A 13,002-nucleotide genomic window follows, 5' to 3' on the forward strand; every position below is an offset into this window, starting at 1 on the left:
TTTGATATAGCTCCTGGGCCCTCCTAAAATTTCCAAAAGAGAAATCTTCCTTATGTTTAGTGAATGTTTGTTCGATTTTATCCCTGTATACACGACTCAAATGTGTGTTTTATATGTGTGAGATATGTCTTAATCTTTCACATACACACAGAAGTATTCACTGGGGAGGAACATAAAGCTATGAAGGCACCCTTAAACAACCTTGGGGAAATTAACGTTGCTGGTGCCTCGGTTTCCTCATCATAGATTTGGACTTTTCCTTCCTTTTCCCTTCAAGAATTAGCTCTTTGGATTGGCCCCACTTCCCGGGCCTCCGGGACGGGGGCTTTAATCCTGGCTTCCCTCTGCCCCCGAAGGTGCAGACTTATAGCTGAGGGTCTCGCTTTTCTTGCGCACCGCCTCTGGCTCCGTCCCCAGTCCGCGTCTCTGTAACTAAAAGTGTGTTTTCCTTTCTTGGTTGTTTTCTCCGCTGTCTTGTGTGGATTTTCAGATTATAAGAGTGGTTTCGGAGGCAAATTCGGGGTCCAGACCGAGAGGCAGGACCCATCTGCTGTGGGGTTTGAGTACAAGGAGAAACTGGCACAGCACGAATCTCAGCAAGGCACAGTCGCTGCGTGGCCTCGGGCTCCCTCCTCTTCACCTTCCTAGGCATCCACTTGTAGCACAGCCTTGCCCAGAGAGCGCCTTGGAGGGCTCTCTGTCCCTCAGGGCCCACAGAACAAGGGGCACCTTGGGTTAGCATGGGGAGCCTTGGGCAAACCTGCCTCAGAGGGCTTCCCAGAAGCCTGTTTGCTTCCACGCCCTTTGGGGCTGGAAGATGGCTTATTCAAACCCCCAAGGGGCAACAGGCACTCACAGACCCTCGACTTGGCCGGGTCAAGCCAAGAACCTTGGAACCTCGGCCGTGGCCAGAGTTCAGAAAAGAGGCTCTCCCACAGTTGATTCACACAGCTGCCCCTCAGGAGGATATTGTGTCAGATCAGGTCCTTTGGGAATGAAGGTCCCAGAGTTCAACATTTGTGTTCTTTAGATAAACATACGTGTAAGAAAGCATCCTGTACCCTCAGGAAATGGGCAGCTAGGAGTCAGGAAGATTCCTCTGGCCTCAGACACTCATTAGCTGGGTGACTCTGGGCACCCACCTTGTGTGCCTCGGTTTCCTCATCTGTAAAATGAGCCAGAGAAGGAAATGGCCAACCGCCCCAGTATTTCTGCCAAGAAAACCCCAAATTGGGGGAATCTGACAAGTGTCATCATTGAATTTTAAAAGTCAGCCCCACTCGGGGCTGGAGGCTGGCGGTCACACTGAGGTGACCCCTGAGCTCTGGTCTCTGATTAAGCCCCCCACAAATCCGAAAACCTTAGCTCGTAGAGTAGAGGAAGGGAGGTAAGCTCTGTATGTTCCGTGTGGTGTCTTTTTGTTCCATTTGTGTTGTTTGTGGAGGAACAAGAAGATAAATGTGTTACTGTTGGTGAACTCCATTCAGGGCACAGGAAACCTAGCTGTCCTTCAAGGAACTAGAAATACGGTTAAAAGCAGCTTAGAAATAAAAGCCGCTCCCAGCTCCCAGCTCTCCTGGTGGTGGGCGATCGGCCAGGAGCGCGGCGTTCTCTCTGACTCGGAGAGCTCCCTCCCCTTGGTTTGGGATTCACGCTTAGCTCTTAGCCCCTGATCCGTCAGCTGGAACAACAGTAACTTCCTAACTTTGCAGGGCAGATATTAAGCTCTCATTCTCACTAGCTGTTAGTAGAAATCCCGCAGCCTGGCCAGGAGAGGTAAGGGCCTTTGTGTCCGTCTCACCCAGTGCATGATTTCAAGCCTTGGATCTATGTGGTGAATAACTCTGCATGGACGTCTGCCTCGGAAGCAGCCGTGCTCCTGCCGTGGAGTGATTCTGGGAGTGGAATTCCCACGTGGCCTTTTTCTTCCTTAACGATCATCACGAAAAAGGCCACTAAACGTGGTTATTGTTCTAATGCTCATCAGAGACTTAGAGCACCCACGGGAAACCCAACCCGAACCAAGTCTGCCGTGAGGGCTGGGGAGCGAGAGGCTGTGCTATGAAGTGGTGTCTGGTGAAGAACCCCATCCTGTCGTTCCCGTCCTCCGCTTGGGCTCCGCCGGCGATCACGCCGGCCCTCGGTCTTCCCTCTTCCCCCTCCTTCCCACTCCCAGCACGAGGAGAGCATGTACGTGGCTCTTTCCGTTTCTCGCCCGCCTGTGGATCGAATGTTTGGAGGAGGGACGGACAAATCGACTTCCTTGGTCATTGATTGGCTCTTCTCTTCCTGGTTTTCCTTGCGACCCCTGCATCTTCCTTTTGCCACTTTACTCGTCTCTATGCATGTGCCTGCTCCAAAGAACGCTCCCTCCTTCACACTGACATCAGTCTGCTCTTGTTCTCAGTCTGCTCTTGTTCCCCGTTTCAGATTATTCCAAAGGATTTGGTGGCAAATATGGGGTGCAGAAGGATCGGATGGATAAAGTAAGTATGACCCTGTGGAATAGAAAGCATTTGTCCCTGGGCTGCATGGCTTCCTGATGTGCCCCAAGGTTCAGTGGCCTCTCAGTCTAGCCTATAATGGCTTGTGGTTTCCCACTGTGGCCCAAGACCCCATGACTTTCCAGTCTGGCCCAAGACTCCATGACTTTCCAGTTTGGCCCAGGGCTCCGTGGCCTCCCACTGTGGCCCAGGACTCCATAACCTCCCACTGTGGCCCAGGACTCCATGACCTCCATGTCAGGCCCAGGGCTCCGTGGCCTCCCTGTCTTGCCCAGGGCTTCATAACCTCCCACTGTGGTCCAGGACTCCATGACCTCCCACTGTGGCCCAGGACTCCATGACCTCCAGGGCTCCATGACCTCCATGTCAGGCCCAGGGCTCCATAACCTCCCACTGTGGCCCAGGACTCCATGACCTCCATGTCAGGCCCAGGGCTCTGTGGCCTCCCCGTCTTGCCCAGGGCTCCATAACCTCCCACTGTGGCCCAGGACTCCATGACCTCCATGTCAGGCCCAGGGCTCTGTGGCCTCCCTGTCTGGCCCAGGCATCTTCATTTTTTTCTGGCCTGGGGAAGCCCGGGGACCCCTTCTCAGAATGATGCTCGTCAGTGGCAAAGGAGACTAAGTATATTGAGATTCAGTGATCAGGCATTTCAGAAAACAAGTCCGTGAACCCCAAGTTTAGGATCCCTGCTCTAAAGTATTTTACCTTTTGTGATTTTCCTTGGATTGGGTCTTGAGGGACCACGGTTTTTAGAAGGCCCTATGGCCACGAGGGGGCACCAGAGTGCGCAGAATACGTGGCTGAGTGTGGGATATCCCAGGATAAGACACTGTACTATGCAGGAGACTCTGGGCAAGCCAGCTTCCTTGAGGTTCCTCATGATGTATCATTTTTAATTTGTTGACAGCGTATAGTTAGTTTTGCCATAACAAGGCCCAAGCGTTCCCCAAGAACACCTTAGAATTATGCGCTAAGTGCCACAGAGTTTCAGGGAAAAGGGATATTGCATTCAATTTCTCAGAGACATGTTCAGAAAAGAGAAGGACCTGGTAGTTTTGTGCACATCAGAACTCCCGCAGTCAGCGCTGGGCTTCCAAGCCCCACGGGGCGGCCCTCACTGACTCAAGGACGTGAGACGGGGATGGAGCGTCTGCTGCAGACTAGTCCTCCACCTGTAGTTCCCCAGCACCCAAGGGGACACAAGAAATGTGGCTTTTGCCTGGAAAAGACCTGAAGTTAGCTTGCAGAAGGCTTGTGGCTCTTATTGGGAGGTGGGGCAGTTTTCCTCGAGGACGAAATGGTGGGTAAGCAAACTCGAAATCTGCCTGGTGGTCAGACTGTTCCCCAGCGCCTCCACTTCTTGGAACAAATTTACATTCTCAAAACCAGCGGAAGTAGAACTGGCTGTTTCTTTTGTCTGTCTGCGCCACCAAAGCGAATTACTTTGCAGACTTAAGAAATGCAGATTTGACCATCCCTGCTCCTCGTTAGCTCTGTGATCATCTCCCCATCAGCAGACTTCTTTTTGTACTGGATCCCGTGCGAGGGCCGGGATATACAAGCAGGAACATTCCTGATCTTCAGGAGCTTATCATCGGGGCCAAGGACACAGGCGGGTGGGAGGGTGTGGGAGCAGGCTGGGGGGGAGCACTGGCTCTTGGCTGTGCTTGAGGGAAGGTCTCACCTTGAAGATGATCCTGTGTTGTGGGGGAGAGGAGGGGAGACGGCATTCTAGGCAGAGGCACAGCCTGTACAAATACATGGAGGTGGGATGTTGAGAGAGAGACACACAGAAACAAAGAGACTCAGAGTATCAGCTTCTTTCTATTGGTTACTTAATGTCTCCCGTCTCCCACGTACGTGGGGCACTGTAGCAGTAAGGGATTGAATGCGTTGCTTTTTGAGGGTTTATGGGTGGCTTTTTGAAAGCGTGAGAAATAAAGCAGAAGTCAGATTGCGCCTCACATAAGAGACGGCCACCCGAAACCACATTTCCCTTCTTTTTTGGTAGAATGCCTCGACCTTTGAAGACGTTTCCAAAGTTTCCTCAGTTTACCAGAAGACGCTGCCGGTTGAAGCTGGTGAGCCCCTCCCCTCCCCATGCCTGCCTCCTTGCTTAGTGGTTTCCCCTAAAACACACCCAGTGGCAAGCCATGGAAAGACTTTCTTGGAGGCAGAAGAAGCTCCAGAATTGTTGCTTTTCTGGAGAGAATTTCAGATTCTCCCTTGCCACTGTCCTATTTTGGTTCCCGGACCTTGAGGCCGTCTGTTCCTGGTTAGGCGATCAACAAGCATTTATTTAGCACCTACTATTTGCCAGGCACTGGGGTTCCCCGAAATCTCCTCTCTAAAAGGGACAATGTGCTGACAATTATATGAGGTTGTGGTTGTGGTTGTGTGTGTGTGTGTGTGTGTGTGTGTGTGTGTGTGTGTGTGTGTGTGTGTGTGTGTGTGTGTTCCCCTTTTCTCTGGATAAAATAAAAACTGACTTTGTTTTCCTCCCTAGTGAACAGCAAAACGAGCAACATCCGCGCTAACTTTGAGAACCTGGCCAAAGAGAGAGAACAAGAAGATCGGAGGAAGGCGGAGGCCGAGAGAGCCCAGAGGATGGCCAAGGAGAAGCAGGAGCAGGAGGAGGCCCGCAGGATGCTGGAGGTCAGGGCAGGACCCAGGGAGGGCAGGGAGCCCCCTTTCAGCTGCCGGTTCACACCCCGCACCCACGCACCTTTTCAGTGGAGAGACTTCCAACACAAGCTAGATTTAGAAGAGGGCCAAGTGATTTAGCAGATAGAATGCAGAGCTTGGAGGTACAGAAGACTGTTGCATTGGGGGTAAAAGGTTCACATCAGTTCTTCCAAGAACATGTGTCCCTCTGGTTCCCCGTGAGCTTGCATCCCATGATGCTTTTCTCTGTCCACATCCAGGACTGGCTGAAACTGCAGCAGTGGAGGGGTCAGCCTTTAAGCTGGGACTGCCAGGGGAGGGACCGTGGTTCTGACAAGCCCTTGTTTTAAATTGTAGGAGCAAGCCAGAATCAAGAAGCAAACTCCGTCTCCTCCCCCTAGTCCGCAGCCGGAGGAGCAGAGGCAGCCCTCCAGCCCCGTCTATGAGGTCAGTGCTCGGCTCTGAGCTAGAGAGCCCACCCCCCATGATTGCTCACTAACTGTCCTAAGATTGCCAACTCCCCAGGATTGCTCACTAGCTCTCCTGTGATTGCTGGCCCCACTGTGGTCGATCACTAGCTCTCCTGCTGTGATTGATCGCGACAAGCCTTAGTTAGGGGTGAAGACTGTCGGCAGGGTTGTGTGTCTGTGGCTTTAACTGTTGGCGGTGCCATCCTAGGGAATGAAGTTGTCACAGGCCCCCAGAGCACCTACCCACGTCCCAGCCAGATTTCTAGGGGGCGCCATAGAGCACGGAGCACTGGGCTTGGAATCAGGAAGGCTCATCTTCCTAGTTCAAATCCAGCCTCAGATACTCACTAGCTCTATGACTCTGAGCAAGTCAATCAACCCTGTTTGCCTCAGTTTCCTTATTTTGGGGATATTAATAATGGCACTTACCTTGTAGGAGGAGAAAATAAGATGACTTAATATTTGTAAGTGCCGTGCAGACCTCAAGGTGTCTTGTGAATGCTGTCTCTGATGATCATGAGAAAGATGCCAGGTGAACTTTCCTTGACTTTTTCTAGGATGCTGCATCTTACGATACCGAAGCAGGGTACAAAGGCCGCAGCGCGGCGTATTCTGGGCCCGAGCAGGAGTCCGAGTACACAGCCGTGCAGGCAGACTATCAGGAGGCAGTGAGCCAGCGGGGAGTGGCGCAGGAGCCCGAGGCCGTGTACGAGACAGCCGACTCCATGGCTCCCAATCAAGAAGGTGCTGAAAGGGGCTTGTCCAGTGCCCCACTTCACAGCGCAGTCCCCATAACCACAGTGGGCGGCGTGTTCGCCAGGCCTCTTGGTGCCCCTCCTCCTGACCTTGTGGAGGTTACCCAGATTTTAATGGGCTTCCGTGCTGGTCGCCTAAAGCCATCACTCACCCTCTATTACTAGTGGTTGCTGTGCTCCGAGGGTGCCAGGGGCCCAGGTGCTCTCAGACCTGTGTTTGAGACCAAAACTGGCCATGGGTGCTGGGGAAGGCTCATCCTGGGCCAGGCTATACCCAGGCTCCTGTGGAGGCTTCTTTGGATGGAGCCAAGGCCCCAGTGTAGTGCAGGGAGATGCGTGATGGGATCGGAGGGGTCGAGGCTGGGGACTGGCGTCTCCTGCTGACTTGCTGAAAAAGGAGGCAGAAATCTAGATATGAGATGCTTTGCTGGTACGCCTGTGGCCCGATGATCTGTAGAGAGAGAATATAAGAAAGTTAAGATGAGGACCTCCTTCCCACCAAAGGGGACCAGGAATGGAGCCATGTGGACATGTGTTGGGGATTATAAGAGACGAGGGGAGGGAGAGAGCGTTCCAGACAAGGCATCAAAGGCGGCAGGCAACGCATCTCCCTGAAGTGGGAGATTGGAACAGAGGAAGGCTGACCAGGCTAGAACGTAGCGGGAGAGAATGGTGCAAAGTGAGGCTGGAATGGCAAGTCCCAAAGCTTCCCAGTGCCATGCAGAGGAGGGTGCACTTGTGGTGTAGGGAAATGTGGTCAGCCCAATGCTTAGGGCAAATCACTTTGGCAGCCGAGTGGAGGATCGATGTGTGGTTTATATTTGTGTCCTTTACCATAAAGCTTATTTCGAATTGTTACTAATCACATTCTTTTTGTGTGGATTTTAGAGGAAAATACTTACGATGAATATGAAAATGACCTTGGGATCACAGCCATTGCCCTCTATGATTATCAGGCCGGTAAGCAAACCACATGGTGTTTAGAGGCTGGGCTGGCCTTGGGGCGTCTTGTCCAACTGAGTCAATCTGTTTTTTTTCCATTAGCTTCATGACTGGCAAATCTTTTTTATTTTTAAATTAAATATTACAATCAGCAAAAATCTGCCTTTTCTAATCCCTCAATTGAAAATGAAAGAAAAAACAAGCTCTGTTACAAACATGTATAGTCAAGCAAAATACATTTCTGCATTGACCATATCTAAGAGAAAAAGAGATACATTATACAGTGTACATGTACATAAACACATGTGCCTCTGTGTATACATATATGTCATATGTATACTTGCTTGGCCACATGCATATACACACATTCACAATTTGCAAAATTGAATTTTGTGATTGTCTCTCTCACACTCACACACACACACACACACACACACAGAATGTGTATTCTGAGTCCTCCCTGTCTCTATCAAGGATGAGCAGCCTGTTTTAGAATCATGGATGGTCAGTTCCCAAGTCTTTTAAAGTTGTTTGTTGCTGTTCATACATACATTTCCTTCTAGTTTTATTCATTTTCCTCTGTGTCACTTTATACAAGTCTTCCAAGGTTTCTCTGAAATGATAATTTCTTATAGCACAATAGGATTCAGTTGTCTTCATATATCATACTTTATTCAGACTTTTCCACCTTTTCCACCTTCCGCTGATCTGTGAATATTTTTGTATGTCTTTGGAGTTGTTTTCTTACAACTAATTTCTTTCTTAATCGATCTTCCCTTTAATTCTTTCATTTGCCTTTTATTTCTATGTGGAGCAAAATATGTTTCTGCATCGATTTGGTCCTTTGTCCAGATCAGGTGAGAACAGGGTTCAAATGTCAGCTGCTCTTGTGACTCACTTCTTTGAATAGTTGTCTACCTAACCTTCCCTACCTTCTCCAGTATATTCCCCTTTCTTTCCCTTCTTTTAAAGGATTATCTCCCATGCCCTCTATGTTATGGGACTCTTGTGATTCTTGATGATGAGAGGGTTCAGAGAGGACAAGCACATCATCTCCTCATGTCAGAACATAAATGATTCATCCTAGTTTTAGTTCCTTATGATTGTTTTTGTTTATGTTTTATTTTTTAATACTTCTACATAAATGAAATGTTTGCATGTCAAAGTTTCTAAGGAGCTCTGGTCTTTTCATAAAGAATGTTGGGAAATCTTATGTTTCACTTAAGATTTAATTTTTGTTTTGTAGGATTATACTTGGTTTTGCTAAGTTTGTTATTCTAAACTATAAGCCTTTCTTTGCTTCTGGAATATTATATTCCAAGCTCTTTGCTCCTTTAGGGTGGTAGCTGCTAAATTGTGTGTCATCCCAACTATAGTTCCTTGGTATTTGAGTTTTCTTCCCACTGCTTCACTATTTTTTATTTATTTGTTTTTTTTTACCATAAAGCTCTGGATATGATGATTCTGGGAATTTTCGTTTTGGGGTTTCTTTAAGGAATTAAGCCATAGATTCTATTTCCTTTTTTAGAGACTAGGCCTGGAGTCAGGGAGATCTGAGTTAAAATCCAGCCTCATATACTTACTAGTTGTGTGACCCTTTAGCTTATATTTAATCTACTGGAAAAAGAAATAGCAAACCACTCCAATATCTTTGCCGCGAAAATCCCATGGACAACAAAATCAGATTAAGCAACAAAAATCCCCACTTTGTCTTTTGGTTCTAAAAAGTCTGATTCTGAGAGGTTGTTTTCTTTTAAGATTTCTTGCTGAACAGGCCCCTTTTGTGGTCATAGCTCTCCAGGAGTCCAATAACTCTTAAAGCTTTTCTCCTTGATTTGTTTTCCAGGTTAGTTATTTTTACTATGAAATACCTTACATTTTCTTCCATTTTTTGCACTCTTTTGATTACATTTAATATTTCTTGTTGTCTCATGGAATCAACATGGAGTTTTATTTTGTCCATCCTAATTTTCATGGAGTTTATTGCTTGAGCAAGGTTTGCTTGTGCCAATTTTAATACCCTTTCTGTCCTTTCTTTCATAGCTCTCATTTCTTTTCCAGTTTTTTTTTCCTCTAGTGCTCTTATTTGATTTAATAAAAAAAAACAAACAACAACAAAAAAATGTTGTTAGTTATTTTTTTAAACTTTCTAAAATATCTTTTAGAAATTCTTGAATATGTGTCCAAACTCTGCTTTTTTGAGGCTTTGATTATAGATGTTTTGGAGACATTCTCATCTTTTGGAATTGTGTCTCGTGCTTCTTTACTGCCATAAAAGCTTTGTGTGGTGGGATCCTTTTAGTGTTTGCTTCTTCTTTCAGTTTGCTTTCTGATTATGTGAGGTACAATCCAGCTCTGAGCTCTTCTGAAGGAAGGTCTGGGCTGGTCCTGTTGCCGCTCTCTTGGGATACTGAATGTTTGTCTTAATCTAGCATCTCAGTGACAGCTCAGGCTGAGGATGTGTGAGCTTTCAGTGCTCCCAAACGGGTCTAATGCAGGGCAAAGTAGGAGCACTGCTCCTTTCATCCTGACCTGGGTCTAGGTCAGAACCAAAGTAGATTCTATTGGACTTGGCCACTATAATTCAGCTGAGCAGCTTGGCTGACGCAGAGTGACAAAACTATAGGCTTCTCTTTGGTCTGGGATTCCTGAAATCATTCCTCTGCAGGCTCCCAAATGGGTTAAAAGCTAGAACTGGGACTCTACTTTGTTCTTGGGGTCTGAATCACCTGGAACTGGATGGAGGATAACAGTTACTCTTTGGGGTGCATCTGGGACTTCCTCTTGCCCCAGTGCATCCTTGTTCGATCCCTGAGCACAGGAATGCTTCCCTTGCTGTGCTTCTGGTCACACCCCATCTTTAGTATTCAAAGGTCTCCCTGTTTCCCTATACCCACCAGGGCTAGAAAAGTGACTCAATGTGATTTTTTTTTTTTTTTTTATTTCCTGGCTGGGATTTGGTTTGTTTTTTTCTAAATCTGTTTGGAGGAGTTTTTAGAGAGACCTTGATGTACTTCTGCCATGCTGCCATCTTGACTCTATCCTCCTATCTGAGCATCTTGAGGACCTGATGGTTTTGGCCATGTGATCACTAAGTTTGAGCATCAGGCTCAGTCTTTCTGATGGCTGCTTTGATTGGTTTGATTGAGGGGTAATGTGAGAAGTCGATTTATTCAGCTCAGTCCTGCCTTGAAACACGATTCATGGTGGAAGTCCTGTGAGGTTACCCTCCCCACCAGGCTTGATCCTGACATTGGAATGGTCTTGGATGACCGTGTTGCTGAGAAAAGTCGAATCTATCATAATTGATCATCACTTTATCTTGCTGTTGCCGTGTACAATGTTCTCTGGGTTCACTCAGCGTCAGTTCCTGTCACTCTCCAGGCTTCTCTGAAATCAGTCTGCTCATCATTTCCTATAGAACAATATAACATACACATACCGTAGCTTATTCAGCCATTCCCTGATCCATGGGCAGCCCCTCAGTTTCCAGTTTCTTGCCACCCCAAAAAGAGCTGGTTCAGTGGTTTCTGAGTCGTTACCTTCTGTCTGGGGGGCACTGGGCATCCAAAGACTGAAGGGGTCCCTGCCCTGAGAAGACTAGATTCGGCTCCCAATGGCAGCTTGGTCGGGAAGGGTTGCCACAGAGAGATGAGGCTTTCATTCATTTCTCTCTGCCAATTTCTCCTTTTTAGCCGGAGACGATGAAATTTCCTTCGATCCCGATGACATCATCACCAACATCGAAATGATCGATGACGGCTGGTGGAGAGGCGTGTGCAAGGGCCGCTACGGGCTCTTCCCGGCCAACTATGTCGAGCTGAGGCAGTAGCCGGGCCGGTCTCTCACGGATGCCTTAATGCCGTAGTCTGCGAGCCTGATTTCTACACTACAGAGTCACGCCTCGGGAAGGACCGCGAGGGGAAGATACATCCGCTTTCATATTTAATACTTTTGCTGATGCTCTTAAGAATGTTTAATCCTCAGAATTTGCTAATATATCGTAATCATGTTTCCTTGAAGGACTTGGGTGATGGTGTTGGAGCATTTAAGGCCTTTTCTTTTTTGCCAAATCGAATGGTTCTTACAAGAAGCCACGCCGAGGCCCTTTTGTCCCCGTGCAGCAGATTGTGCATGAGGCCTTGGGCCCTGCCCGAGACGGAGGTGCTGAGGGAGCCCTGTATCTGCATGTGGAGAGAGCCAGCGAGGGCCTGCTGGGGGGCGTCCAGCTCCCTGGAGGAAGGAGGACTTGGGGAAGAGCAGGGCTCTGACTGGAGCACCTCTCGAGCCTCTTGCCGTGAGTGAGACTTTGTAGACTGACTTTCAGAGAGTCTCCTCCTTCCATCAGAAGAAGCCCTCAGCGGCCAAGTGTGGAGGATTTGTGACTTTTCATTTTCTCCCCCCTCTTCCCAGCAATCCCGACTCCAGGAGCCCAACAAGCTCCTCTCGGTTCCTTTAGAATTAGGTGGTTCCTCTAGGTGACCCTCCCCCGCCCCCAGTTGCTCGTCCACCTCCAGACCTTGGGGAGTCCCATTCTTCACGGCTGCTGAGACGTCGGGGCTGACGTCTCATAACCCGAAGCTCTCCGTGGACCAGCAGCTGCTGGACAAGACTGCTGGGTGGTCACCACTGCAGCCTGTCACAAGTGTGTGAGAGAGAGAGAGAGAGAGAGAGTGTGTGTGTGTGTGTGTGTGTGTGTGTGTGTGTGTGTGTGTGTGTGTGTGTGTGTATAACAGCACGTACATGTGTGTACAACTGTGTGTGTGTGCAAGGCTGTCACCTCAGTCACTTTTCAGCCCCACGGGGCAGTCACCTCCCCAGATGCTTGGCACAAACTGCCCCTTGCAGTTTTACCCTCTAGGGAGGGACGCTTCTTTGGCCCACACGTCCATGGGCTGACTCGATTAAAACCGAACTACAAGAGGAGTCTGTGTCCTACCAAAGACATTGGTGGCTGCCCAGTGCATGTGGACCGGTCTCGTGGTCAGCTGTGCCGGCCCGGCATGGCCGAGGAAGACAAGCCACTTTGGAGTCTCAGCGCTGTGGACCAAGGAGAGTGGGCGTGAGCAGCGGGGTGTACAGAATCTCTGGGAGACCCTTGTAGAAACGCCTCGGTCCTTTGGGACAATCCTCCTCCCAGCAGGCGCCCATGTGTCCATTTCCCCCTCCCCCACTTTTTTTTTTTTCTTGTATTGTTCAAGCTTCCCTAGGACTGGGCTGGGTTTTATACTCGATTTATTTTATCCCCCTTTGTCTAGGACACTTCATAGGTAGGATTTTTTGTTGTTGTTGCTGTTAATTAAATACTCAAAATAAATTTTTGGAACCCCTTGGCAATGGATGTTTTGGATTTGGCTCCTTGAGTCCGTGATCTGGCTCACACAAGTCACATGACTGTGCTTTCTGACGAGGCACATTGGGGTGGGGAATTCCAAGGGCCCGCTTCATCCCTCACGCGCCAAGGCCCGTGGCGCAGTGACCATAGCCCTGACCAAGGGGCTGGAAGGTCCTGGCTTCAGATCTTACAGTTGGAAAAGACCCCAGAGATTTTCTAGGCTAATCTCATTTTTTATTATCTTATTATGTATTTTCTTACTAATTTCCTTTTTAATTTCATGAGGAAACTGAGACTAACAGAGGTTAAATAAATGACTTTTTTTTTTT

General features: G+C 48.6%; 1 protein-coding gene across 10 annotated transcripts in view; it reads left to right on the forward strand.

The window, feature by feature from the left end:
- The window catches only part of CTTN (cortactin), a 42,555-nt gene extending 29,880 nt beyond the window's left edge, over positions 1 to 12,675 (forward strand). For 6 of the 10 annotated variants that reach the window (XM_074273300.1, XM_074273306.1, XM_074273304.1 and 3 more), the window contains 7 exons: positions 2,431 to 2,486; positions 4,519 to 4,588; positions 5,014 to 5,162; positions 5,529 to 5,618; positions 6,199 to 6,385; positions 7,285 to 7,356; positions 11,034 to 12,675. In XM_074273300.1, the coding sequence (XP_074129401.1) occupies positions 2,431 to 2,486; positions 4,519 to 4,588; positions 5,014 to 5,162; positions 5,529 to 5,618; positions 6,199 to 6,385; positions 7,285 to 7,356; positions 11,034 to 11,170 (761 nt within the window). In that variant the 3' untranslated portion in view covers positions 11,171 to 12,675. Of the gene's footprint in view, positions 1 to 490; positions 602 to 2,430; positions 2,487 to 4,518; positions 4,589 to 5,013; positions 5,163 to 5,528; positions 5,619 to 6,198; positions 6,386 to 7,284; positions 7,357 to 11,033 lie in introns of all 10 variants that reach the window. The other 4 variants (XM_074273298.1, XM_074273297.1, XM_074273303.1 and 1 more) reach the window with 1 other exon arrangement.
- The last annotated feature ends 327 nt before the right edge of the window (positions 12,676 to 13,002 follow it).

Source organism: Sminthopsis crassicaudata, chromosome 6, assembly GCF_048593235.1.
Source record: "Sminthopsis crassicaudata isolate SCR6 chromosome 6, ASM4859323v1, whole genome shotgun sequence".
NCBI lineage: Eukaryota > Metazoa > Chordata > Mammalia > Dasyuromorphia > Dasyuridae > Sminthopsis > Sminthopsis crassicaudata.